This window comes from Penicillium crustosum (assembly GCF_028827405.1).
Source record: "Penicillium crustosum strain IBT 35664 chromosome Unknown utg000003l_segment0_segment0, whole genome shotgun sequence".
In the NCBI taxonomy this organism is placed as follows: Eukaryota; Fungi; Ascomycota; class Eurotiomycetes; order Eurotiales; family Aspergillaceae; genus Penicillium; species Penicillium crustosum.
Genome location: NW_026623124.1, coordinates 4,715,806 through 4,742,133, shown reverse-complemented (window position 1 = coordinate 4,742,133; position 26,328 = coordinate 4,715,806). Strand labels below are relative to the sequence as shown.

Here is a 26,328-nt window from a genome sequence, read left to right as displayed (position 1 = left end):
TAGTATCATTCTGAGCGAAATCCTTTTGGCCGCTCTCAATATATGGGGAAGGAGATTGGTAAGTCTTACTCTGTGTGTATTTCCTTAAGCTTCTGTTTGTCGCTCATTGGCTAAGTAGAAGCTGTCCAACAAGGTGTGGGATATGAAATATTGCAAATAGACCGGCGGTCATCCGCTGATCTTGAACTTTCGGAGCCCATCAATTAGGCTTTGTAGAATCTCCTAGTACGTGGTCAACCCCGGTGCTTGTTGAAAGCTCTTTGCAATGTGGTAATGTGGATCGGGGACTCATTTGCATGGGGTCCGCATCAAGAGGTATTCAAAACAGAACTTACACGATGGGCCCAGCGACATTTCTCCTTGCGATGGGTTTTCTAACTGGCGATCAATTTGCCCGGGGGAGTTAATGGTGAAAGGGAAAAATGGAGGGAGAGTTCACGAGGGAGAAAGAGCCTTTTACATCTGATCCGTTTAGCCTTAGGTAATTTCCGGATTGTCCTGCATGCCGTTTTGTATGTCTCTCTAAGTGTCTTTTTAGATTGTTTAAAACATTTTTGATGTCTTTCTACATATGCCTATAAATCATGAACTAAACCATTGTAATTCGTAATTTGTATATCAAGGTACATCTTGGGATATCTCCTTAAACCTGAAGACCTTGCATCTTTTTGGTAGCATCATCGGTGCCCTTCTGGGCCTTCCCCTTGGCCTTGGTGGATGTGCTATCCTTGGGAAGCTCCTTGGTGTAAGGGAGGAATTCGGGAGCACCGGGAATGTATTTCCGCAGGACCTCTGGGACCTCGATACCCTAAATAATGGTTAGCTACTGTCAAAATCACCAATGAACTTGAACACTTACGTCTTCCTTCTGGTAGTTCTCAAGCAGACAGCAGAGGGTACGCTCGGTTGCGCACAGAGTGGAGTTCAGAGCGTGAACATAAGTCTTCTTCAGATCGGTGGCCTTCTTCACGCCGTAACGGATCTCCAGAGCTCGGGACTGGTAATCGGTACAGTTAGAGCAGGAGACAAGCTCCTTGTACTCCTGCTGGTATGGGAACCAAGCCTCCAAGTCGTACTTCTTGGATGCCGCGTTGTTCAAGGCACCGGAGACAATGGCGACAATGTTGTAAGGGAGCTTTAGGGACTGGTAGAATTCTTCGGAAGTGCTGATCATGTCCTCAAAGGCTTGCCATGAGTCCTCAGGCTTGGTAAGAACAAACTGCTCGATCTGCATGGGATTAGAACGTGAAAATTCAGTGCATTCGGATCTACACTAACCTTTTCGAACTGGTGAACACGGAAGATGCCCCAGGCATCTTTACCGTGAGATCCAGCCTCCTTACGGTAGCATGTGCTGTAACCGGCGTACCTATTTCTTCTGTCAGCAAAAACATTTAGTCTTGGGTAACAAGGGAGACTTACTTGATGGGAAGATCCTTGTCATTAAGCCACTCGCTGTCGTGGAGGGCAGACAATGGTTGTTCAGAGGTAGCAATGAGGTACTTGTCGGTGGACTTATCCTCGCTCTCAGTAACCTTATACAACTCCTCGTCGAATTGCTCGAGCTGCGCGGTCTTCGCCATGAGATCCTTGAGCATGAATTGAGGGGGCTGGTTGGGGGTGTAGCCCTTGTTGAAGAGGAACTCTAGACCATAGTTGACCAGAGCCAAGTTGAGGAAAAGACCGTATCCAGTCAAGCAGTATCCACGGTGGCCAACAATCTTGACACCACGCTCTGGGTCGTATCCATCGAGACGAGTCAACACTTCGTGGTGGGAGAGGCAACCTGGCTTCTTCATTTCGACGTTCTCGGGGGCCCATGTCTTGATGAGCTTGTTGTCTGCCTGTAGCCCGAAATCCACTTGTTAGTCTCACGGCGCATTCGATTTCCAGACGACTTGAAGGAGCCATACCTCATCGTTGCTCACGGGCACAGATTCGTGGACGTAGTTTCCAATGGTGCGAATCTTTCGGTCGCGTTGAACCTCCTTGGCGACAGCAGCTTCCTCGAGCTCCTTCTTCTTTTTCTCGAGTTCCGCCTTTTGTGCGAGCAATTCGGTTGCGTCTTCCTTGTTCTAAGAATGGATAAGCATCTCCACACCCAACTAGACTGGCCGAGAAATGCCTACCTTCTTCTTCATTCCAATTGCCTTCTGGACTCCATTGATCTGAGAGCCCACCTGTGTGACATCATATCGGGCTATACCTGTCAGTAAAATTTCGCCAACCCTAAAAGAAAAGGATCCATACCGCGTCGTGCCTCTTCATAGAGCGCGACAACTTCGTCAACGGTTTCCTCCGGAGCAAATCGCTTCTGCTGGCTCTCCTTGATCTTCTTGAGATCACCACCGCGCTCAGTGACAAAGTCTGCTAGGTCCAACATATTGACGATTGGAGTTTTAAGGGTTCCGGGGAGTCTAAGTGGTAGAGGGGTGACTCAAATTGTGGAGGGGTAAAAACGAGGAAAATCAAAGTGCGTGGAGGCACGCACTTGGGCTTCGAGGGGTTGCATTACTTAATCGATGAGGCGCTCCATGGCTCCGCAAGGTCTTTATTTCCAAATAGGCTAGAGTTATGGCCACGGATATTTCTATAGATCAGTTTAATTTGTCACTTTGCATGCATTATGTACTTATAGAAGCTTGTTTAAATTGAGATTCATTACTCTATGCTTGGTACCGATCCATGTTCCCGAATTCGACCCTAAAACTCATTATTCATGCAAAAACCCCAATGGTTCCACCAGAAAGACAAAATAGAAATAAAGCCAAAAAGAAGAGGGTCTCGAGAAGCCATCAAGTTGGTGTTATCAAATTGGCGTCGATGATCTCTAAGTCAATAATCGAGTCAGCAAACAAGACATCCGTAGATCTGAGTTGAGTGAACATCAAAAGAGCAAGGTATAGTGTTGTCGGCTCCAATAAAAGAGACGTTTCATGTTTCTTGACTGAAAGATCCAAAGATCTAGAGATGGCTTCGCTTACCATCCCCGGGAGAGAAACATACGCGTTCCAGTAGCCAGCCCCCATATTACATCAAAGCACACTTGTTGTTCCCAGCTGGTTGTGATGGATTTTGAGACTTCTCAACCTCTCCTATCATCAGATCAAAGGCTTTTGCGACATTGAAATCAAGGAAGGCACTGGCCTCGGTGAAAGCGCAGTTGAGCTCCTCCGCTAATTGCCGTCCATCATCGAGGGTGACTTGGCGGTGATCGGGCTTGAGATCACTCTTGTTTCCTACTATAACAAGAGGTACTTCATCCGCTCCCTTTAGGAAAGATTAGATGCTGGTTCGTGAGTACTAGTCATGGGAAGGACGGTGACTGACGAGGTGGTTCAAGATCTTGTCGCGAATCACCCGCACCATATCAAATGACTGGCGCGATGTGACTGAGTAGACAATGATATATCCATGAATCCCAATGAAATGCTTGGAGTTCAAGATACTATATTCATCCTGTAGAATAGTCTCAGTAACCAAACAGTCATCTCGCACAGGGATCACCTACTTGTCCCGCAGTATCGACGATCTCAGTTGCGTAGTCCTGGCCATTGTGCTTGATAATTCGGCTGAATGTGTTCTCAATTGTAGGGTAATAGCTTTCCACGAAGTGGTGCTCGACAAAGCGAACGGTGAGAGATGATTTGCCTGTTAAATGATACATGTCAGTTTTTCGCAATTATAACGCCTTGGGTTATAGAAGAAGCTCATACCCACGGAGCGACTGCCAACGATTGCGATCTTTCTCTGCTTAGGCGCGGAAGGCATCTTGTGTAGTGCGGTAAGACTCAGCTAAACCGCCAATGTAAATGGGAGATAAGGACGATGATATATTCAGATAGGCAATGTCTTTTGATTGATGGAGCTGAATAAACGAGTTATTCAGAGACAAAAGGGCACCTGTTCAGAAACGAGGTCGTCGGGGGGTGGCAAATCCCTCGAAGCATGCGGAGCTCCAACTCCTTGTAACCTGCAAACAATGCAAACGGCAGGTTCTCCAACTGCAGGGCTGGGCGCTCTATAAATAATTTACCTACATGTACTCCGTAGGTACTCCGTACTCCGTACGTTCCATGATAATCCATTTGTTATTTGTCATAAAATGCACTGTATTACGGTAAATAATAAATCTCATTTTTTCCCTGAATATTGAGGTCTGCTTTGACCTCAGGTCATTATTTTATGACGATCTTGATAAGTGGTGCACATCTGCCCAGATATGAATGTGGAACATTCTAACGTAAATGATTCAATTAAAATTAATGAGGAAAGGGGGTATCAAAAGCTGCCAACAGACCAAAAAATTCATCTCATCGAGTCTAAAAGTCGCCGGTAGAAAAGACCAAGCGCGCACTTATCTAGCGCGTCAAGCGACACATGTAAGGTAGCACGGGATGCTCATCATTGCTCTGCCAGTCGAATCCGAGTGATAAGTTCTTGTAATCTAGACAGGAACCCACTCGCTGGCTGTCCCTGGGTTGGGAAAGTGGAGGTTTCTTGTTCGATCTTCTGATGGTATTGCAGGAATTCATCAACGGTAGATATCACCGGTGTTAATCCGTTGGGAGCGAGTGAGCTTTTAATTTTGGACCGAGTCTCAGGATCCAAACTCAGGGTTAGTAAAAGGACGGCCAAATATCCCACAGCAACGTTGTGGTGTACTTCCAGGACCGAATGAGCCTAGGTAGATCCAGTTAGTCCAATGCGTGGGTGAAAATGTCAACCTAAAACCCGAAGACTTACCGTGGAGATGGACTCAACATGAGCCATGAACAAATGCAAGAGTTGATCAAGGAAAGGCTTTGAGGAGCCAGCAGAGTGAAGAAAAATAGATCTTGATGCTTCACTCTGTTCAGTCAGATTGATAAGTGCGCCGAGCGCCAATATCACGCTGTCCAGAGAATTATTCGCTTGTCCAAGCGCATCTTCGGTCAAATCACCAAAGTTTGCAGAGGCAATGTGGACCAGTCCACCAACCATCTCTGGGTTTGCAAATCTATCACAGAGAGGGGGGGTTGCTATTGGTGATATTCAAGATAAGTCGAATATAGAGGGGTTGTATTTGGCTGCCAGTGCCTGACTCCAAACAGAGCAGGCTGTGAAGCTCAGAGAGCGGGTCTAGGATACCCCAATGCTCTTTCGTGAGCGACTCAGCCGATGCAGTAGAAGCTTCCAAGATTGAAAATCCCATACACAGTATCTGAGAGCTCTCTGGGTGTATTTTTTTCAATGAAACACAACGTTGGCTTTCGGACACGAGCGCTTGAACCAACGGTTTCAGAAGAGATGTGGAGAGGCTAGGGTTCTCGCCTTTGGTTTGCATCGTAGAAATCGTCGACCTCAGACAATAAAATGTCAAAGTACATGGGGATAGTTTCGATAATGCAGTATCGGGGAACAGCATGGAAGCTATCTGTGGAATGGTGTTCTGAAAGGTCTTTTGCAAGGGCCGAGAAAGGCCGCTGGCTTGAGCTCTTGCGGTCACCAGTATATCATCTTGCATGTCCAATAAAGCAGGCGATGCATCTAGAAGCTTGGGCCATGCGGAAGTTGCAAGAACATAAGACATGTGTCCATCTGATGATGCCAGCGCATAGGCACAGAAAGCCAGAATAGTGGGGACCACCTGGAGGTCCATGGACAGACAATCCACAAGCCTTTTGTCAAAATTGCATTCGACAAACCGTCGTTTGAGCCCAGTATCTAGAAGTTTGCCACACAATTGGAGGAAGGCATTGCATCGACCCGACAATGAGTTTTGCGGATCTTCGATATCCTCAAATATAGATTCGACGGCACCTCGGTAACGAGCGTTTCCCCCAGCTTGCCTGAGTTCATGAATACTTCGGACTGATCCATCCTCATTCGTATCCTCATTTGGCACGATTAAACGGGCAGTGGAAGTGGCCTCGTAATTCAACTGGCGTTGGACAGATTGAGAGCGGTGTTTTGGACCAGATGAATCATTGGGCGTCGAAAGGTCATCTGACATAACCAAATCATCCAAAAAGAGCGCTGGCGTGCATAGGTGACGCGGGAACCTCGCAAATGAGATGGAACTGAGGCAGGAGAGTCTTGAATCTGGTTTTCAGCAGGACACTCCTTCACAGCTGCACTTGGCGAAGCTCGGTCGGGAAGGATTGGATTCGGAGACTGCTGACTATCGACGGTACTCTCTGCTGATGTTTCAGCCACTGGAGATGTTTCAACGGGGTGCTCCGTGATCCCAAGCGAGTCAATCAGTCGCCTTCGCCCAGGTGTGATGTTCGCTTTAATGGGATAGTCCTGGTCGATGTCCGGCGAGCTATTTGGCGCGGAGTCTGCATTCCCAGGGCTCTCCTCGGCTAATATGCTCATTTCATGCTCGGGACTAGATATCTTATTCTGGCTCCGCGTAGATCTCCCAGTCCTTGAATCTGATATCGACGTCACGGGACTTGTCTGCTGATCGGCTTCTGGCTTTTTAGTCAAAAGCCCCCGGGCATCGAGCACCCTCTTCCCAATTTGTGGTGACGCTTTACGATATCCACCCTCTGTCTCGCTTGGCTTCACAGATCGCTTGGTCACAGGAACGACCTTGTTTCCACCGGGCACGGGCTCCTTCTTCCTCATTTGTGACGACACTTTACGATCTCCATTCTCCGTGTCGCTTGGCTTCGCGGATCGCTTAATCGCAGGAACGGCCTTGTTTCCATCGGGGCTATATCGTCTTCGCTTTCTCTGAATCATGGACATTTGTTCATCGTCTGAAGAGGGAAAGTCATACACATTAGATTCTGCGATAGGCTTTGGCTGTGTAAGACCTCGAGTCGTTGTCGTGTCCGCCGATCCAGGCGGTTGTTTATCTCCATTTTTGTCGCGCTGTAATCTGGTGTAGAATGGCCGTGAGGGACGTGACGAGCTTGGCAAGGGCATTTCTTTAGGATTTGTTCTAGCGGCAGATGAGCGCACTGATTTTTCGGTATTCGGCGAAGGTTGACTTTTGGCAGCAGAGCCATAGGTTACGAGTCGTCGATTCCGAGGTTGTGAGTTATCCATGGTCGGTTCACAAAGTAGGCGAAAGTAGATGCGCGCGCGTTGTTTGACAAAATCGACTGGGAAATCTGGTTCTCGAGCAAATCAAGGTATGTCGAGGAGCAATTGGATTAAAGGATTGAGTAAAAGGTAATCGTTTCTTGAGACGAATCCATGTCCTTCCGGTGTTCAATGGAGCTTACACACGCTCAAAGGGTGTGGCGCAGTCATCAAAGGATTGACCCCTAGGTGATTGGGAATGAATGTGTAAATTACCTAGGAAATTTCCTTTGAGAAGATTAATGAAACAACTGACATCCGAGGTCTGATTAGGGAGATGATGCAAGTGATAAGAGGCGGAGGGGGTGAGATGGGGCAGAATCACCCACTGCGGTATAGCCTCCAGATATAGAACATAAGATAAGAGTAAAACCCTACATACTTCCCCGCTTTCGGCTTTGAGACATATAAAGGCCCTACCCTTATATATCTCTCTCTGGACTCTTGTCCTTTAAAGGTACTTCGACTGTCTCAGGTGAACTTTCGGTGCTTTCATATTCTAACATCTCTTTTTTCTCTCTTTCCCTAGAACGACCCACACTCACACACACATCTTTGGACGCAGCAAAATCATGGCTAGCAAACCAGAGAGTGGTCCTTCTCCTGCGCAGGGCGTTGGTCCTCTGTATCAGCCCGATGGCGAGAAGCCCACTGCGACAGTCTCAAAGAAAGTCTCCTACGAGAATGTCCACGTGCTACCTCAAACACCCCAGTTGATTGCTCTCTTGACGTGAGGACCCATTCTCTGCGTGAAAGTAACACTAGACTCATATTTTGTACCACAAACAGGATGATCAGAGACAAGAGAACCACCCGTGCCGATTTCATCTTCTATTCTAACCGCATCATTCGGTTGCTGGTGGAGGAAGGCTTGAACCACCTCCCCGTTGTTGAGCAGTCCATCACTACCCCCGTTGGACGGTCCTACCTTGGTGTCAAATTTGAAGGAAAGATCTGCGGTGTCTCTATTATGCGCGCAGGCGAGGCCATGGAACAAGGATTGCGCGACTGCTGCCGATCTGTTCGCATTGGAAAAATTCTTATCCAGCGGGACGAGGAGACTTGTATGCCCAAGCTGTTTTACGATAAGCTCCCTACTGACATTGCTGATCGATGGGTCCTTCTCCTTGATCCCATGTTTGCAACTGGTGAGTTGAGCTTGTTCTACAATGTCCATAGCCACCCAGCTGATTTTTTTTTCCCAGGTGGTTCTGCAACTCTGGCCGTGGAGACACTGATCGAGAGAGGCGTTCCTGAGCACCGGATCCTATTCCTTAACCTCATTGCCAGCCCGTCTGGTGTTGCTGAGTTTGCGGAGAGATTCCCTAAGCTCCGTGTCGTGACCTCTTTCATTGATCAAGGATTGGATGAGAAGAAGTGAGAATATCACACCCCTTGGATGTTGCGATTGCCATGCTGACTGATTGATAGGTATATTATCCCCGGCCTGGGAGATTTCGGTGACAGATATTACTCTATGTAAAAGTGCTGTTTCCTACCACGTTGAAAGGAACATCAGCGGTCACAAGGTCACGTGGAGATTCTGAGTGATTCAGTATTCCATTGTCCACCCATTGCTTGGTCTGTTCCAGATGCCATAAGGCACTTCCACTTCGCCATACAAGTCGCCTAGTCAGAGTTGACTTGATGCCCGGTAGTGGGGTAGAGGTCTAAATGGGTGAGACACTTCTTGGAGTTTGGGAGATATGATAAGCATATGCAACAAGAATATGTAGCAAGAATATCAAATACCATGTACATACAAGAATTTCACAACTCAATTATTGTTGATATCGTGCCTTAATGCGCCGTTCGCCGTCATCCCATGATCAGTAGTCATCATCATCATAGCCATCGCCCTGCCCAGTCTCTTCTGGAATACCCTGCTTGCTGATTCCTCTCTGTTGGCTCGGGTTCGGTGCGTCATATTGGTTGGCAGTGTCCTTCGCAACTGCATCACATGCGTCTACCCAATCGGAATATACATCAACGGGGGCGGAGAGATCTTTGAAGGGTTTTGGAAGTTAGAGTAGTTAAGACTAATACCATATGGTGATTATCAACTCACAATTGATACCAGTTTGGAACTTCTGGCCACACACTTTGCAGGATAGATCGCCAAGGCCAAGCTTCTTGTCTAACTTGACGACCACAGAATTCTCATGGTTGCAGAAGAGACAGGAAAAGGTGGTAGCAAGAGGCTCCCTCTATGATTCACAGTCAGTGTTGAGTGGAAAACCTGGCAACTTGTGATTCGTTTACCTTTTTGGGCCCTTGGGGCTTCGAGCTTGACTTCTTACGCTTGCCCTGTAGAAATCAGCATCTATCCACGGTCGGGGTGGTCGGGTGGTTGGGTAGAGGTAAAATAATGCCACATACCATGCTGGAGTTGACCTGCGACACAGGATTTTAAATAGAAGAAGGGATGACAGGAAAGTTGAAGCAATGAGAAGTGTCAACCCGCGCGGGAGTAGGCCCGCGGCATGGATGCCAAGACGACTTGCTTAATTGGGAATCGGAATAATGAGCCTCCAGACTCCGACATGTGATGTCAATGGCGATTCCCACAAAGCGATCTACATTGTACAATACAAAGTACGCTAAAATTTGTATGGAAAGGGTCTATGTTGGGCGAGTTTGAGAATTTGGAGGGTTCCAGGCGGATTGTCAAGAAAAGAGTATTGATTTTGGGAAATGGTGTAGAACCAATCCAATACATGAGTATGCAAGTACACAAATATATACTCATGTCAGTGTACAACATTCAAAGAGAAAGTTTTAGCGCCAATAGTGTAGGGCCAATTGTAACGGCCAACGATCTACCACATTCCATTTAATACAAAAGACTCCAGCGGCCGCTGTATGGTGATGACATAAGACGATGACATAATGATAATCCCGTGGACCTTTTTTTAATGTTCGATCACATGACCCAAATGAATGACATAATCAGCTAGGGCCCGCGCCTCGCTTAGCCGAGTTTTCTGTGGGTTTTCAACCCTCCCAGTCGAGTGTCGAAACCCTCTGAGCGCGCGGTGCGATACCTTTGTCTGTCTTCCAACAACACACAGATAACTCGCAATCATGGCTGTTGGAAAGTAAGCGCCCTATTCTTCATCCTTTTCCTGCTTTCCATTTATCGAATTACTTGCGCATCTACGACATCCATTGAATTCACGAACATACGGCTAATCCTCTTCGTTCAGGAACAAGCGCCTATCTAAGGGTAAGAAGGGTATCAAGAAGCGCACAGTCGACCCCTTCACCCGCAAGGATGAGTACTCTGTGAAGGTGTGTTCTATTCCTTTCATTCTCCCCGACGCAATGCTAATCGTTCTCGACAGGCTCCTTCCACCTTCCAGACCCGCGAGTATGCAAACCACCCGAATCGAATATGGCGAGATTTTTGAGATGGATTGACTAACGGAATTATCAGTGTCGGCAAGACTCTGGTCAACCGCACCAGCGGTTTGAAGAACGCCAACGACTCCCTCAAGGGTCGTATCTTCGAGGTCTCCCTCGCCGACCTCCAGAACGATGAGGACCACGCCTTCCGCAAGGTCAAGCTCCGCGTCGACGAGATCCAGGGCAAGAACTGCCTGACCAACTTCCACGGTCTCGACTTCACCACCGACAAGCTCCGTTCCCTTGTCCGCAAGTGGCAGTCCCTGATCGAGGCCAACATCACCGTGAAGACCACTGACGACTACCTCCTCCGCCTGTTCGCCATTGCCTTCACCAAGAGACGCCCCAACCAGATCAAGAAGACCACCTACGCTCGTTCTTCTCAGATCCGTGCCATTCGCAAGAAGATGACCGAGATCATCCAGCGCGAGGCCTCCACCTGCACTCTCTCCCAGCTCACCCACAAGCTCATCCCCGAGGTTATTGGACGTGAGATCGAGAAGTCCACCCAGGGCATCTACCCCCTGCAGAATGTTCGTTTTTCACCCCCAATACTGGAGAGTCGCATATATATACAGGTTGCTAACATACATTTCTACAGGTCCACATTCGCAAGGTTAAGCTCCTCAAGTCCCCCAAGTTCGACCTCGGTGCTCTCCTGTCTCTGCACGGAGAGTCCTCCACTGATGACAAGGGACAGAAGGTTGAGCGGGAGTTCAAGGAGACCGTCCTCGAGAATGTTTAAAGGTTATGTCAATGAAGTGGTGTCACGTACTGGTCAGCCGGGGCAAATCATTGTCTTCTGGTCATAGGAAAAGAAAAAAGTTCAAACGTGTATGACAGATTTGAACTGGCGTTTAGCTACGCGTTGCCAGTTTTAGACATGATCCCAAAAATTCAAGGGTTGTAGTTCATTCATGTTCAATCATCTTCAGCCTGCTACCGTGTAGAGAGGTGCATTGTGTAGTCCCACCTGCTTATCCTGGGGCGTGATGCTCGATCCAACTAGATGCCATGGTTACCTACTTCGTCCTACTACCTCATTCGCCCCTATAACATATCCGGTTCATCTTCCGTGTGTCTAGCACCAAATGTGGAGAGCGACGACCGGTCAATTCTAGCCCGGTCGTCGATCTAATCTTGATATTTCGAAGGATCACCGTTGTACCTAGTTATATGTGCGATATTCCAAAGTTCTGGCTAAGATACATGCGCTATATATAACCTTAGAACAACAGCATTGCCATCTATCATCGTGAATGGTTCGAGGTCTTCGGCATGAAGAAGACAAAAATATATTAAAGTGGGTGTAGTGTTTAGGCTACATATTCATTGGTGGCCTAAGACCACAATGATGGCATGTAAGTACATTTGATAGGATGAGTACCTTCTAGGTTACTCCGCTCTCTCTCCTAAGCTGAGAAATTCCCCGCTAGACTCGAAGAAACTTAGTTCCGGGGGTGATCAGACACAGTCCCGAAATAGTTAGAGCCCTAAGAGCTATAATCAGTCTTCTATACCTAATCAATGTTGCACAGTTCAACTGCTTGCTGTATACAAGTAGCAATGGGTGTGTCTTGCGTGCCAAGTATAAGGTGAGCAGATTGTGCAATATCTCTGAGAATATCCCTCAAGCTCCGGGATCCTTCTTCCAGATGTTAAGTTCTTTCATCAGCCATGTATATAATATGACACTTGGGGGAATAACGGGTAAAATTATATCCTACATGGCTTTAGCTATTCAAATTAACGTAGCATTATATAATTCTGTCGAGGTTTTGCTTATACCACGCATGATACAGCGTCATCCGTAGTAAATATATAATCGATACTAGGTTCCAACGAACAAAATATATAATCCTAGACGGAGAAAATCTATAGCCAACTAGGTTCTAGTAGGCCATGCAACTGTTCCCTATGCCTCGTTATGGTTCTTTCATACTCTTTGGTAAATTGACAAGTTAGCTAGAGGCTCTTTCTTGTATTGCATTGGCTCCCATTCCTCGAGGCCCACGGATAATTTCTCAGCCTCGAGTGTTAGCAATTCTCAAGGAAAGAAACAAGAAACAAGAAACAGATATTCTCCTTTCATCAAACAGTGTTATCATACATTGGCAAGTGTAAATGTTTATACCTGGATGATATAAGAGGAAATAAGGTTGGTGGAGCTCCCCATTAGTCCAACCCCCGCACTCTCTAGGGGGTATGAGGTCACGAGTCCTACGCCCCCCTCTTGAATTGCATGATATCTTGTTTCTCCTGTCTCTTCTTCTTTTTCATCTCTCCTTGAACCAATTCCTCATCTACCACCACATCAAACATTCACATTGAAACCAGTAAGCATCCATATTGAAGCATCCATATTGTGTTGATATACTTCCATTCCTTGGCATCAAACCGTATACACTTGCTATCTCAATCCACCGGTGATCATCTTACTAACATGGCAAACTAACCCTTAGTGACACGCTCACACAAATCCAACGACCGTGAACACCAGGCTGACGGCATGATGGGTACCCGTGAAAATTTACCACGCTACTTCGCAAAGTCCGGCCCTACCGATGCTGATCCTCGCAAGACAAAGAAGGACGGGGGTGGCAAAGGCAATTGGTAATCAATGCACGTCATAACCATGTGTTTTCATCCAGCTAATGCTTGCATTGCCACAGGGGTCGATCGGGCGACGAAATGCAGGACACTGACTACTCGTTCGCCAATGCTAGACGTCGGTCCAACAGTAGCACCCAGGGCCTGTCTGACTTCAACACCAAATTTGAGGCTATTGAACCGGAGCCCGTGTTCGAGGAAGAAGACCTTGGCGAGGCCGACATCGTCGCGGGAAATGATAATACCGTGACCAAGGTCGAAAGTGCCAGTAGCAACGATAGCGAGGCTGATCATGACGGAAGGAAGTATTAGGAAGTCTCGGCTATCCGCTATGGCGATTTGAGCATTCCAACATCTGGATGTCAAGTAGGTAGGAACACGAACAAGGTAATCTCCAAGGGTCATGACTCGATGTCATGGGAAGCATTATTTATTATGAAAGTCTGAGAAAACAACCAAAATCAAACATAGCATTCATATCTCACTGCAAAAATGAGAGTGCGATCCAGTACGACGTAACTTTGGGGTTTACTGAAGGCCTGAACCATACGACATTGAAATATCTCTTGAGATTTCATACATACAACATATTATGACCCATTGGTCATTGGATAACCGAGTAAGAATATCGAAAACGCCGCCATTTCAACCCCAACCCGCGTCAACTGTAGAGAAAATGCAATCGTTTGCTCCAGCAACTTCACCGTCAATCATAGGTGCTCTATTCGGGGGGGCGATATGTGGACCTCAGCAGTTTCCCGGAGGTTTTGGAACCAGAAATCAAGCTTTCCGACCTCGATGCACTGGCGCAAAATATCATTTTCGGTCTGAAGGTCGGACGCCACACGAGATTTTTGCTCGGGGCGGAACCGTGACACAAGAATATCGGAATCAGAATCAGTCATCAGAGCTTCCGCAGGCGAGAGAGGTTTGTAAACAGAGTTCAGACCGGCATTTCGAGGTTCTAGAAATAGTACGTTGGTTAGTTCCATAGTCAAAGTGTTTATGGTTGGAATAAACTCACCTTCCAAGCATGCAGTTAGTGAGCGGTAGAGCGTCGTGTCGGCGACTGAGCTATATTCATTACCATTGGGGCCCTCAGCAGCTTTGCCCCGAGCTACCCAATCATCTTTGATCAAGCACCGTCGCCAGATCAACCTCTGCAAAGCCTTGAGGTAGGATGGGTCTCGCTGGCCGTAGCGTCCATAATCAAGAACCTGCAAGGCGAGATGGAATTCGCTCCGTGCAAGCTCACCCTCGCTATCATCTGCCAGTTGAGTAGGGCCCATCAATGTCAGGATATCAATCAAGCCATCGGAACCGACAACCTGTCTGTCGATCAAGGTCGAGAGAGCATCGCTTAAGATTTCATGAAGCGATGGCCGATCTTCGAAGATATGTTCTCCATACTGACCGAGAACTAGTTCAAGCGCTGCCTTTCGGTCAATAGCACCCTCCAGGATATGCTCAATGTGCAAGTAGAGAATGTCTTGGACTCCATCGACCTCAACGTAATCCTCAAGACGCTTCACATCCTCTTGCAAAGTAGAAGTCACAACGGGGGAATCCATTCGCTCCTGCGTCGCTAGTTTGCCTAGCTTGGCTAGCGAGATCTCTACACGGTGACTCCACAAGTCTTTCTCGCCGCTAATTGCTAGATTCTCCAACGAGGTTGCGGCAGTGTTGTAATCGTCTTCGCCAATGACATCGTTAATCCAGCTCAGGCGGGAATATGCGGGGTTACTTCGGAGGAATCGAGTGACGGAAGGTTGGTATTTTCGCATCGTAAACAGTGTTCCTGGATAGCCCATCGCGATTTGCCGGGAGAAGTATGCATCTGCCCATAGGGCACCAAACTTGTCGAAATACTTGGCGATCAATTGGTCTGCGTCGATCTCAGTTTGATTCGTGGAAGCACCATTCTGTGGTTCTGCACGTGGATGTTGAGTTGCCTTTTGGTCTTGAAGCTCGATGATCAACTCGACCAACGCTCCCATGTCTCGGAAGCTTTCTGCTAGCTCGACGGCATCGGCAAGATGGTCAATACCAGCCAGCTTGAAGAGTTGCCATTTGCGGTCTTCGACATGGGCTTGCTCAATCGAGACACTCTCATCCATTAACTTGGGATCTCCTTGTGCAGAAAGCCATCGAGTTCGTTCGAGATGCATTTGACCGATCACGCGAAGGTGTCGATAGCTGTTTTTCGCAACTTGGTTCAGAACATGCGTGTCAGGGGCATCTGCAGCTGATGCGGGCGTTTTCCATGACCGGCAACTATCCAGTTCCAAATCGAGTAAATGGCCTGCTTCAGAGTAACCGACACCTCTCGATGTCCAGAACTCGGGAAGGTCTTCATATCCATCAGAAAGCACACCATCCTCCAGGAAGTCTCCAGTGAGACCATAAAGTGCAGCATGCTCATCGCGATATCGGAACGCAGTTTCCGTGACCGCCAGGAATAGCTCACTGGCCGCTAGGATCTTCTCTGACAATGTGCGCGCAGGGTTGGAAGTGTTGCCCCGACCGAGCTTGATTGCGTTCTTGATCCATGGGATGATGTGCTCCATGCGGTAAGAGTCTCTCAGGAACCATTGACGCACAGGATCGGGCTCTCCGTGTTGGGGGTTAATTGGAGTCTTGAATTTATCGTGCATGGATCCAATGACATGACCGAGGAAAGTCTCCTCGTCTGCATTTTTGATCTTACTGGCCTCTTGAATCTTCCACATAGCTCTTTGTGCTGCAATCTTTTCCGCGGCCCACAGCAGCTCCCATCTTGCTGGTCGACTCAAAGGATTGCCTTGGCGTGACAGTAATGAGGCAAGATCATCCAGTGCCTTTGCTCTCAAGCGAAGATTTTGCTCTAGTGAAATAGCAGTGGTGGGAATGAAGCGAGTCTCTGACTGGAGCAGCTCCCTGCAGATTTCTAAGGATGCTTCCTCCATTTCCGATGGAGGGAAGTTCAAGTCGCTTTCGCTGGATAAATTCAACGGATTCTTTGCCATGGTCCCAAAGAAAACTGCCTGCTCAAGCTTGTGCTTTGCTGTAACTTGAGGCTCTTCGACATCTTGTTCTGTTTCAGGGCGAGGGAGTACCGCCACACGAATTATGCCGAAATTCCGAAGCATAAGCACACATGCTGCGCAAGAGGAATCGTTCGATTGGTCCTCTCCCATGGACCCCAGGATCTCGTGATCTGTGCCAGAGCGCAAGTGAATAGTGTCTTGGAAAGGCAAAGGCAACTTGTTGGAATCGAGAAGCAGTTGTGAGGATGGACTCTCTTCGACACTTGCCAAAGACAAGATAACAAGAGATTGGCCAATAAGGATGAAAGCGGTTTCTTCTGGCTTCGGCACAAATATCTTGGGCTTCGAAGTTTCGAGCTGGGAGGCAGGAATATGGCGAAGATCCACGGGATGCGTTGACATAACACGAGATTCATTTCCTGACAGGTTAACTTGAACCACGAATAGCGCCCTAGTTTCGAACCATTGTGGAGATCTGACAACCAGAAAGAGGCGCCAGGACCCATCGGAAAGTTGAACGGCATCGTCGGAAGACTGCAGGACAGAGAACGCAAAGTCCACAACTTTGAGCTCTGTATCATTTGTCGTCTGCGCATGATATTCAGGCAGGGCCGCCAGAACTTCGTCCTTGAGATCGTATCGTTTTTTCAGGGTGTTGCCGTGGTTCCAATGCGTGTCCCACACTTCAACCAATCCAGTCGAAGTTGCAATAATGACATCTCGTTGGCCGCGTTGGTGAGAACCACCGGCCCGAACGGCAGTGACCTCCTTTCTCCATGACCCACCTGCGAAGACGCTCTTAATGCCGCCCAAAATGCCACCGCCTCCAGTCCCTGCAGTGCTTCTGAGGAAATTTACGAGCACTGAAGGCTTTCCCTGGGGGTCCCTCAGAGTAATGTGTGCTACTCGTCCGGACGAGAACGTGACGATAATTCCCGAGGGCTCCCCATTGAGTATTTCCGTGGCATACTCACCGGAAAGCATGCCAGGGGTGGATCCTTGGATGCCATTCTGCTTTTGTCGGGATAGACCCAGTGACGCGGCACTAGACACAGTCTCCCAGTAAATGACCTTTCCTGTAGAAGGGATAATCACCAAGAGACCCGGGTGGTCTCCTGTAGCCGTGGACAATAGAACTCCGAGTGGGACGGCACCTTTGGGATCTCTGCAAGACTCCGGAATCGATACCGTGAATGTCTCCGATGGAGACGGGGACGAAGCGGGCGCGGAATAGGGCCACACGATGGCATGCGAGCGGGTCAAAGCTAATGCGTGATTATGACCAGGTCCGAAAAAGCACTTGAGGGGTTCTGCGTTCAGAGGGTGAGTGTCAACAAACCGCAACTCAAGGTGAGGAAAAGCTGTAGAATTTGAAATACCTGATTGCAAGCCACGAATCTGATCTGGCAAAGATGGTAGTTGATCAACAGTGTAGAAATCAGTGCTTGACTTTAAACCTAGCAAGTTAGCACTTTTGACTTGAGGGTCTGAAGGAACGCGCAAAGATATTCAAGTAACCCACCAGAACGATTGACCCCTCGTTATTGTTCCCAGATCCGTCGCCTTGTTTCACAACACGGGTTGATATATGCAAGTCGTTCATTTGATCCGTAGGGGTAATAGTGTCACCGTTTGGCGCAGTGGGTGTTGCTTTTGCGAGCTCACGCCCCAGGTTGGTATCGGAAGGGGACTCATCTGGGCGTCGCAAGACAGAGCGCTGTCTCTTGGCCTTTGGTGGGTTGACAGAGTCATCTGAGCTTGTTCGTTGGCGTCGACGAGTATTGCGACCACCGGCTTTAGGGACGAACATTTTTATGTACGCAACCTGTAGTCGCGAACACACGCTAGCTGGCGAAAGCTTCGAAGATTGTTGACCCTTGGGGGTCCGATTCACTCTTCAAGGCTGATGTAAGGTCGGAGAGAAGAGGGAAAGAAAATTAAAGGGAGGAGAAAGCTCTCCTAAGAAGATGCGTTTGAATTGGAGCACGGTGATAGCAGCGATAGGGTTGGTCAATAACAATCGAGGATGTTTGTCCGAAGGCGGTGAGACAATAACCATATTGTATAGGTCGGTACATAAATGTGTAAGTTACATGTACTATTATACACGCTATATATTATGTATTTGTGTATATTTTAGAGAATATTCACAATGAAAATACATTATAGATTCATACATCGTACATGAATAATCATTCAATTGACCTTCAGAATAATGTTTTGCATGATTTGAGCCTATTCTGCTTATTGAAATGTGGGGCTCTGCATACTTGGGTAACAATTGGTATAGAGAAAATACCAATAAAATACATACACTAGTACACCAATCTCAATTAGGTATTTAGCTATATTCTATGAGGTTAAAGTACGTAGGTAAACATGTGTATATATTATTGATCGCTCTCAGAAAATGAATAAAATAAGTATAGTATATAATAATTGTGTAAGCTCCATTGAGGTCTCTGTATACGTACCTATGTGACAGTCGACGGGTTATACGGGGAAATCTTTGCATAGCCGATTACCCCGAAAAAAGGAGCTCACGTGAATCCCCCATCTAACCCCACACGGAGGTCACTACTCCCTTGATAAACACTAGCATGGACTGAATACAACTCTCCCTCGCTCCATGGGATAGCGGATCTCACTCTCGCGACTACGAAATAGCCACCATGCTCATATGTTGTGTTGATACGGTCAAGATCAAGACCCCAAAGGGTTGCTTAAAGCTGCAACTATAAAGAAGATGCTCTCACGCTTGTCGCATCCCAGGGGTCACCTTCGGCTTAGATCCTTTGTGCATGTCACGTCGCAAGTTTTGGCTACACCTTCGAGACCGATGAACCTTAATGTCCTGCCCTTCAGACGAGACCTGCACACAGCCCTCTTTTTCCCAGGTTTGCCGCCCCCATTCCCCCTTTACCTCTGAACCTCAAAATGGCCGCTAATATACAACAGGGCATGGAGTCCAAAGGGTTGGCATGGCCAACACCTGGATTGAAAGCTTCCCCCCACACCGCGGCTAAAGTTTTGGACGAGATGGATAGCACCCTCGGGTTCAAACTGTCCAGCATTATATCTGATGGCCCCAACTCCAAGCTCAACCAAACGGAAAATGCACAGCCTGCAGTCATGGCAATCTCAGTTTTGATACTTCGTATCCTGGAGCAGGAGTTCGGATTCAACACTAAATCTCGGGTCGATGTTACACTTGGACATAGCCTCGGGGAGTTCTCCGCGTTGGTTGCTGGAGGCCATCTTGAATTCGGAGACGCTTTACAGTTAGTTCGTGGTCGAGCTGAAATGATGGCGCAGTGTACGCGCCAATTGACCGAGCAGTCGGGTGAAACATATGGCATGGTTGCACTTCTCTGCGAACCCGAGCACCTGGAAGGTTTGCTTCGAACGGTTCAGGAATTCATTGGCCCCGAATCACCGGGCATTGAACTCGACAGGGATAACCGTGTCCCATCAATTCAACGAGTGGTGGTCGCAAACATCAACTCGAAAAATCAAATCGTGCTGAGTGGTAGTCTTGACCGAATCAAAATCCTTCTGGTCCAAATGCGTCAATTTGGAGGTCACGACCCACGGGCTGTCAGACTGAAATGTGACAGCCCGTTTCATAGCCCTGCTATGACGCTAGCTGCGGATTATATGAGAGATGCCCTCGACAAAATCAACATCACATTCCCAGCATCAATTCCATGCATATCAAATGTTTCCGCCTTGCCATTCCAGTCTAAGGAAGACATCAAGGATCTCCTTTCAAGACAGTGTACTGATACAGTGAGGTGGTGGGATAGCATTCGCTATCTTGATCAGGAACGAGGCGTGAGGCGGTGGATCGGAATTGGACCAGGAAAGGTCGGCAGGAATTTAGTTGGCAAAGAGGTTGGGAGAGTTGACACCAAAGGTGGTGGAGTGTGGGCTGTTTGCGACCCTCGTGAGATGTCAGAGATCATGGTTGCCCTGGAACAAACTGAAGTCGAAACTGAAGACTACCAACCCGAATCAGCATGAGACAAAATAGCCATCCTTTTCCTGTCTGTTCTATTATATTCAGAATCCTCATTACTTATACACCATACAAAGTGGAAATCCGAAGTCAAAGGCTATACATAGAAAAGTCTCTTGCACAGAATATGCTTTTTTTATCGTTATCGTACGCTCCTTAAAAAGACATGTGAGAGAGCATCTCAATAGACCATTAAAAAGACATGACAAGGCCGCATAAGCCGACAATACTTGTAGTTTAATGACCAAAGAAATAATATGGATAATATTCGAACAGTTTGGTGAGATTATTGCTGTTTAATACGAATGTAAGTTGAGGAAACTGGTTGACCGAGGGGTTTATCTGTATCCTGAAGGTGTGACATTGGTACTCTCCCTACAGAGAAGTACCTGGGGCCCACGACTCCCCAATACGTTTAACATCCGCAACGAACTTTTTGTTAGAGATTGGTTGGCAAGCGGACAAAGAAGAAGCTGTATTCCCGGGAATCGGTACGTGCTCGTCGGGGGAATAGAATGGATTCTGCAAAAGCTGGATATATGCACTCTGTAATGCGCGGAATGCCTATATGGAATAGTTAGGGGTTGGGATCTTGTGGCAGATAAGCCTTCGCTAAGCATCGAGGAAAAACACACCGGCTTCACATCAGAATCTCTCAAACCATTAATCGCAGCGCCTGGTTGCTTTCCAGCGCTGGCCTCTTCCTGACCGAATAAATCCACAATGATCAATAGTTTTACCCCCGTGGTCGTCAACCATCCATAGGCCGCAAGTCGTTCGTCAATTGCATGTAATAGACCTAGATCCTGATCAATGGATGTTTGCTTGCACCGGATGTCGAAAATGTCGAGGCAGGAGTTCAGTAAGAAGGAGAATTCGATAGTGGAATCCGAATATGGGGGAAACAGGGAAATGTGAAGAGGGTTATCCTGCAATCGGGTTAGTATGAACAAGTCCAAAGGGACAACTTGGTAGAGCGATACGTACTGCTTTCCCAATCACACCAATACAGGCAATTTTGGGACCAGCCATTTCTGATAGCTCTTGAAGTGACAATGTATTTGGACTGGGCGCAACCACTTGAGCTCTTGGAGTTTAGGGACTGATTCCCTTGTTTTGACACCGTGATCGAGCGAGAGTTCTAGTTTTGGTAGGTATTATCTCTCCATATAATGTCCACAATGATCTGTAATTGAGCAGCCCTTTCAAAAGACAGGTACTTTGCAATCAAAGTGTAGACAGCAGTGGAGTGGCTGTCTCCAACCCCCCGCGGCATAACGTATGGAGAAGACGCGTTCAGGCATCGAGGCAGCAAATGGAGCTAAGAGCCAATGACCACACAGGCAATTCCATTTACGAGCAGCTCACCGCTTTTACCATACCTGGTTCCGTGATTGAAAAATACAGCCTCTGGGCCAATGAGCTGTGAGGTAATAGCTTACATCATCTCTGTCAAACCGCCGGTATACATCATCTTCTTCCACTCTGGAATCGGAACCTTTTTGGGGTTCTCCTTGTCTTGCAGTTACCCGGAGCCCGCCACCTCTGCCCTCTTGTAATTCTATATTACCTGTCGTCACTGGCTGAGGCTGCAATTTCCTTGCCTCTTTAACCTCCAAGATCACGACCTTCTATTCTACTTGTTCCTCTCCACCGAAGAGACTTTTCTCAAGATGCTTCCGATGGCGAGGCCCGCCATCTCTGGCGCTCTGTGCGGTAGGGATCTTCTTCGCCTCATCGACAATATCAATTCACTAACAGAAAACAGCTGCGCGACCCCGTTTCGTTGCCTCTATCCCCCGTGCCCAACCCTTCGCGGCCCTTTCGACCTCGTCCATCAAATCAGCGACAGCACTCGAGCGTCAACCATCAGCACCCGCCCAGCAATTGACCGCGTCAGGCAAGCCCCGCGTAGAGGTGCCTTTGCCCAGCCAGGAGAAGAAGGAGGGTGCTATGCAATATGCCTTGTTCGTTTGCTCTCTATTACTTTCATCTAGTATGCGCCTTGAACTTCCGCTGACCCTATATTACCCAGGACCACCCTTGATCAGATTGCCAATTGGGCTCGTCAAAGCTCTTTGTGGCCCATGACCTTCGGTCTTGCATGCTGCGCCGTGGAGATGATGCACCTTTCTACCCCCCGTTACGATCAGGATCGTCTTGGAATCATTTTCCGTGCTTCTCCGCGTCAATCCGATGTTATGATTGTGGCCGGTACATTGACAAACAAGATGGCCCCTGCTCTGCGCCAGGTTTATGATCAAATGCCCGACCCCCGGTGGGTTATCAGCATGGGCAGTTGTGCCAACGGTGGTGGCTACTACCACTACAGTTACTCGGTCGTGCGGGGCTGTGACCGGGTTGTGCCGGTCGATATCTACGTGCCTGGATGTAAGCATTCCCTCTTCCCTCGCGCTTGTGCTGTTGCAATTGAACTAACAAAAACCAAGGCCCGCCCACTTCCGAGGCACTGATGTACGGTATCTTCCAGCTGCAGAAGAAGATGAGACACACTAGAATCACACGTATGTGGTACCGCCGTTAATCTTCAAAACCAATGATATGGTGGACTGTTTTTTGCCTCTTCGGTCATAGTGCATGGTAAACTTAAGTGACTCAACCTGACCGCCGTGGAGTTTTTGTGTTTTTTTACTTTGTATATCAATATCAAGCTTCAGGGTCTGATATTTTGTTTTTACTCTCACTTTGATTGGTCTGTTCCCATTTTTTTTTACCTGTCAGAATATCCATGTAAAAGAACTCGAATAAATGTCTCATATACTGGCCTTAAACCTACATATATAGCAGTATCAACCTGATTTTAGGCCGTGGACGTGAATTTCTCGATCGGAGTGCCACCGCTTCATGCGGTTATTCTCCCTGAGTATCTCACATCTGGGCAGCACAGGGACTACTTCCTTAAAAGGTTACCTGGTCAATTTGTACTGGTACTGGCAGTCAAACGATACCTAGGCACTCGGTGATGCTTAGGTCATGCCCACTTGCCCGAGGTCGTATCTAGGAAATAAAGGTAGAAGATGAGGTTTATTAGCCATCTATTCTACACTCCATGGGAGCAGGTTTTACCCGCACCCCATCTGGCCTCGATAAAAAGATGATTGACCTATCAAGCACTCCTACTATCCAGCCCCAACGGAACTCTATTGTCCGCCATCTCAATCATATCCCGAGAGACCGTTCTAAAAGCCTGCTCGGAACTACAGCAAACCCCTTCAACTAATTGTGTAGGATACAATCGAATACTCGGATCTGCCAAGCCGAGGCCCATGAACCCAGCGAGCGTTGCACGGAAGTCAGTCCCATTATTGACAAATTCCTGGATATATAAGCTAGATGAGCTGTCGCATGCAACAACAATAGACGAATTGATATCAGTTGCCTTGTATTCATCACCGAAATTCTCAGCTGCCTGTTCAACAGCCATTTTCTTCGACGCTTCTAGCACATTATCACCGATTATATCTGCGTGCGCGTTGAGATATACCAGGGCTTCAATGTCATGGTCTAGCCTAGCTCGAGTTCCTTTGTAAGGAATAGGATCAGTCCAGTATTAGTACTTATCAGTTTAAGCCGGATATCCAGGCGTGAGTGCTATAAAGGAAACGGAAAGATACCGGAAGGGAGGGAAGGCGATATATCTTATCAACTAGATAGGGCGAGAAGAGAGGGGACTTAGATTTGGCTAAAGGCGAGCCATTTTTGGCGTCATTTTAGTCGCTAGTAGAAACGGGGGGAACAACCGTGCAAGTCGAGTGCCAACATCGGCTATACGAGTACCTACATGTATACTCTGCAGAACACCCATGAATGCCCTTTTGAGTTAGTCTTTCCAAGGTTACCCCTGCGCTGTCAGCCTCCCGCCTTCCCGCAGTCAACGCCCCCGACGTCGTTCCCCGTTCCCGCCCTGTTCGCTTTTACCCGCACACTACTTTCAACCTCAAGTATTACATAGTATGTGTTCTTTTACTCTTTGACAGAGAGTTGACTCTGCCTATTCGGTCCATTCGATAATTTTCCGAATTACTCTTGGTCTTTTTTATTTAATTTGACCTTCATTGTTGATCTTTGCCTTGTTCTGCTGGACGGGTGGCCGTGCCCAAGTGGGCCTACTGCCCCAGGAGCTTTGTCCCCCGGCCTACCTTCCACCCTTCACAACGAAGAAAGCGTTTATCCATAATGGGCATTCGCGCTTATTGATGCATCCCCGAACAAAAGCGGTCATCGTGAAAGAATGCACATCCTACTTTTAGCAGCCTGAACTAGAAGGCTATCTGTCATGGTTGCCTACACAGGAAACCACACAGGAAACCAGCTTCGCCTAGACTGATTCTGTGATGATAATGAATGCCAAGGCGGCCCCAATATAGCCCTGAGTGCAGGGTCCCTCTACTAAAGAAAGTCCCCTGGGGTTTATCAGCTTTCCTAGTCTGTTTGGGGGTTTTTTTTCTCGCTTCGGTTGGCACTTAAATTCCAACATTTTCTATAAACTAGGTCATTACCTCCTTCTGTCTCTGTCCTATGTTCCTCGCCTTTGGTTAATGTACATCACGCTCGACTTCTACTCTTCTTAATCAACATTTGTTTGATATTTTATTTCTTTCTTTCCTATCATGGATGACTACGGTCCCCCATTTGGATTCGCCGTACGCAGGATTGGCCTCTGCCTTAGAGGAGAATGCCAGACCGACGCAGGGTCAGATCCTATAACATCTCAACCGTTATCCCGATGCTGCCCCACGAGCAACACTTGCAACGACCAAAACACAGGGATATGTTGTCCAGATAAAGGAGACTGCAGACAGGAAATCAGTAGCCCAGAACACTGCGCCAACGCAACCTGGGATCTTTATCGAAACTATGATGGCGGACATTTTTGTTGTGAACAGGACCAATACGGGTTTAATAGGACTGGCGGGGGTGTTGGCTGTGGGACAAAACAAGATCTTGAGGAGGAGAGTAGGACCTCAGTAAGCCTAGTTTCACTTGGTAAGATTCAAGTCCTGCTTACTCGACATGCGCCCAACTCTGATATAACCAGGCACAACCCCAACACCGAGCAGCTCTGTGATATCGAGCAGCTCGTTGACACCAACTAGTTCCACAGCATCAACCAGCTCCACAACATCGAGCAACTCACCAATGTCGAGCAGCTCCCCGGCATCTAGCAGCTCCCCAACACCGAGTAGCTCCAGTTCAAATACTGGCGCCATCGCAGGTGGTGTGGTTGGTGGTGTCGCCGGGCTAGCAATAATTCTCGCCTTGCTTTGGTATTTCATGCGTCGTCGCCCACAGAAGCAATCACCTCAAGCGCAGATGCCCGTCACCGAATCATCAATGCTGCAGCACGAGTCTCTTCAGTCCCCGGGCGTCCCGAGCGAGTTAGACGGTCGAGGTTCTGTGCCAGAGCTACCTAGCTACAAAGATACTGTCCACGAGTTGCCGGAATCCGGAAAAGGTCAATGAAAGGGTATTATCTTTATCTTAATATTATCTGACAGAGCGCCAGATGATGGTTTTTTGTCGATGATATAACCTAGATAATGCGGAGTTTGGCTATCTTCACTCCTCCAATCTCTCTATCTTGCCTTTAATGTTATTTAATCGAGTATATTCGGACAGAGACATACCTGCTAGCATCATAATTCTAGTTAATGGGATATTCTCAACGCTATCAAAAGAAACACACCGAGCCTGGTATATCTTATTTGTTTTATCACACCTTTCCACGTCCAAGATATGTACTTCCATGATTTTGTCCTAAGAATAGTCCCCATGGTTGAAGCATCCAACCTTTGGCTAAAATGTGTTATCAAAGGTATTCTAACTCTATCCTAAATCCAGCATTGCACTTAAAAGATATACCTACCTGCCTCGTTACAGAGCAGTTGAGCTCCTAGGATCTTATTTCATTCCATCAATAATTTCATGGTTCTCTAAAAGGCCCAATGACTCATAGAAAGACCTATCAGAGTTTATTTAGTTATGGTAAGGCACCTATTTCATATGTTGATCTACCTATCGGATTTTAGGCAGTCGCGATTTTCCCGATTGGGGTGCTACTGCTTTATGTGCTCAGGGTCCTCCTCACTGAGCACTCGGTGTATATTTCATAAAGTAGGCTACGTAAATTGTTAGAAATCTTAGGTTAATGGGGATTTATATAAAGTCCGG

The 26,328-nt window shown here is 47.6% G+C and overlaps 13 protein-coding genes across 13 annotated transcripts; 6 read left to right on the top strand and 7 right to left on the bottom strand.

The window, feature by feature from the left end:
* Nucleotides 1-643: 643 nt before the first annotated feature.
* On the bottom strand, nucleotides 644-2,383 carry N7487_008887 (serine--tRNA ligase SES1; the record flags this gene model as incomplete). Its single annotated transcript, XM_056876617.1, has 7 exons — nucleotides 644-808; nucleotides 860-1,228; nucleotides 1,279-1,369; nucleotides 1,423-1,844; nucleotides 1,914-2,075; nucleotides 2,130-2,200; nucleotides 2,251-2,383. 7 exons carry the CDS (start codon nucleotides 2,381-2,383, stop codon nucleotides 644-646), a joined length of 1,413 nt encoding a protein of 470 aa, XP_056728805.1.
* Nucleotides 2,384-3,030: 647 nt separating this feature from the next.
* On the bottom strand, nucleotides 3,031-3,771 carry rhbA (Rheb family small GTPase rhbA; the record flags this gene model as incomplete). Its single annotated transcript, XM_056876616.1, has 4 exons — nucleotides 3,031-3,270; nucleotides 3,331-3,459; nucleotides 3,512-3,651; nucleotides 3,717-3,771. The coding sequence occupies 4 exons, from the start codon at nucleotides 3,769-3,771 to the stop codon at nucleotides 3,031-3,033; spliced, it is 564 nt and encodes a 187-aa protein (XP_056728804.1).
* Nucleotides 3,772-4,404: 633 nt separating this feature from the next.
* N7487_008885 (WAPL family protein) lies at nucleotides 4,405-7,041 on the bottom strand (the record flags this gene model as incomplete). Its single annotated transcript, XM_056876615.1, has 4 exons — nucleotides 4,405-4,683; nucleotides 4,747-5,021; nucleotides 5,092-5,988; nucleotides 6,045-7,041. 4 exons carry the CDS (start codon nucleotides 7,039-7,041, stop codon nucleotides 4,405-4,407), a joined length of 2,448 nt encoding a protein of 815 aa, XP_056728803.1.
* Nucleotides 7,042-7,649: 608 nt separating this feature from the next.
* Nucleotides 7,650-8,560, top strand: N7487_008884 (uracil phosphoribosyltransferase; the record flags this gene model as incomplete). The annotated part of the gene is made up of 4 exons (XM_056876614.1): nucleotides 7,650-7,807; nucleotides 7,867-8,225; nucleotides 8,283-8,454; nucleotides 8,509-8,560. The coding sequence occupies 4 exons, from the start codon at nucleotides 7,650-7,652 to the stop codon at nucleotides 8,558-8,560; spliced, it is 741 nt and encodes a 246-aa protein (XP_056728802.1).
* A 346-nt stretch (nucleotides 8,561-8,906) lies between these two features.
* On the bottom strand, nucleotides 8,907-9,459 carry N7487_008883 (transcription elongation factor 1 family protein; the record flags this gene model as incomplete). Its single annotated transcript, XM_056876613.1, has 4 exons — nucleotides 8,907-9,082; nucleotides 9,146-9,284; nucleotides 9,340-9,384; nucleotides 9,457-9,459. The coding sequence occupies 4 exons, from the start codon at nucleotides 9,457-9,459 to the stop codon at nucleotides 8,907-8,909; spliced, it is 363 nt and encodes a 120-aa protein (XP_056728801.1).
* Nucleotides 9,460-10,083: 624 nt separating this feature from the next.
* rps1 (40S ribosomal protein eS1) lies at nucleotides 10,084-11,407 on the top strand. The gene is made up of 5 exons (XM_056876612.1): nucleotides 10,084-10,175; nucleotides 10,284-10,368; nucleotides 10,422-10,447; nucleotides 10,514-11,015; nucleotides 11,084-11,407. The coding sequence occupies exons 1-5, from the start codon at nucleotides 10,162-10,164 to the stop codon at nucleotides 11,225-11,227; spliced, it is 771 nt and encodes a 256-aa protein (XP_056728800.1). The 5' UTR covers nucleotides 10,084-10,161; the 3' UTR covers nucleotides 11,228-11,407.
* A 1,355-nt stretch (nucleotides 11,408-12,762) lies between these two features.
* On the top strand, nucleotides 12,763-13,404 carry N7487_008881 (uncharacterized protein; the record flags this gene model as incomplete). The annotated part of the gene is made up of 3 exons (XM_056876611.1): nucleotides 12,763-12,818; nucleotides 12,945-13,095; nucleotides 13,155-13,404. Coding segments are annotated over exons 1-3 (402 nt in total). The 5' UTR covers nucleotides 12,763-12,817.
* Nucleotides 13,405-13,802: 398 nt separating this feature from the next.
* N7487_008880 (putative nuclear pore complex subunit Nup133) lies at nucleotides 13,803-17,928 on the bottom strand (the record flags this gene model as incomplete). Its single annotated transcript, XM_056876610.1, has 4 exons — nucleotides 13,803-14,056; nucleotides 14,117-17,428; nucleotides 17,498-17,567; nucleotides 17,641-17,928. The coding sequence occupies 4 exons, from the start codon at nucleotides 17,926-17,928 to the stop codon at nucleotides 13,803-13,805; spliced, it is 3,924 nt and encodes a 1,307-aa protein (XP_056728798.1).
* Nucleotides 17,929-18,917: 989 nt separating this feature from the next.
* Nucleotides 18,918-20,141, top strand: N7487_008879 (ACP S-malonyltransferase; the record flags this gene model as incomplete). The annotated part of the gene is made up of 2 exons (XM_056876609.1): nucleotides 18,918-19,015; nucleotides 19,077-20,141. Exons 1-2 carry the CDS (start codon nucleotides 18,968-18,970, stop codon nucleotides 20,139-20,141), a joined length of 1,113 nt encoding a protein of 370 aa, XP_056728797.1. The 5' UTR covers nucleotides 18,918-18,967.
* Nucleotides 20,142-20,511: 370 nt separating this feature from the next.
* Nucleotides 20,512-21,168, bottom strand: N7487_008878 (uncharacterized protein; the record flags this gene model as incomplete). The annotated part of the gene is made up of 3 exons (XM_056876608.1): nucleotides 20,512-20,700; nucleotides 20,772-21,065; nucleotides 21,124-21,168. 3 exons carry the CDS (start codon nucleotides 21,166-21,168, stop codon nucleotides 20,512-20,514), a joined length of 528 nt encoding a protein of 175 aa, XP_056728796.1.
* A 641-nt stretch (nucleotides 21,169-21,809) lies between these two features.
* Nucleotides 21,810-22,681, top strand: N7487_008877 (NuoB/complex I 20 kDa subunit family protein; the record flags this gene model as incomplete). Its single annotated transcript, XM_056876607.1, has 4 exons — nucleotides 21,810-21,852; nucleotides 21,905-22,103; nucleotides 22,172-22,527; nucleotides 22,587-22,681. 4 exons carry the CDS (start codon nucleotides 21,810-21,812, stop codon nucleotides 22,679-22,681), a joined length of 693 nt encoding a protein of 230 aa, XP_056728795.1.
* Nucleotides 22,682-23,263: 582 nt separating this feature from the next.
* On the bottom strand, nucleotides 23,264-23,581 carry N7487_008876 (Beta-lactamase-like protein; the record flags this gene model as incomplete). Its single annotated transcript, XM_056876606.1, has 1 exon — nucleotides 23,264-23,581. One exon carries the CDS (start codon nucleotides 23,579-23,581, stop codon nucleotides 23,264-23,266), a length of 318 nt encoding a protein of 105 aa, XP_056728794.1.
* Nucleotides 23,582-24,767: 1,186 nt separating this feature from the next.
* N7487_008875 (uncharacterized protein) lies at nucleotides 24,768-25,620 on the top strand (the record flags this gene model as incomplete). Its single annotated transcript, XM_056876605.1, has 2 exons — nucleotides 24,768-25,143; nucleotides 25,196-25,620. The coding sequence occupies 2 exons, from the start codon at nucleotides 24,768-24,770 to the stop codon at nucleotides 25,618-25,620; spliced, it is 801 nt and encodes a 266-aa protein (XP_056728793.1).
* Nucleotides 25,621-26,328: the final 708 nt, after the last annotated feature.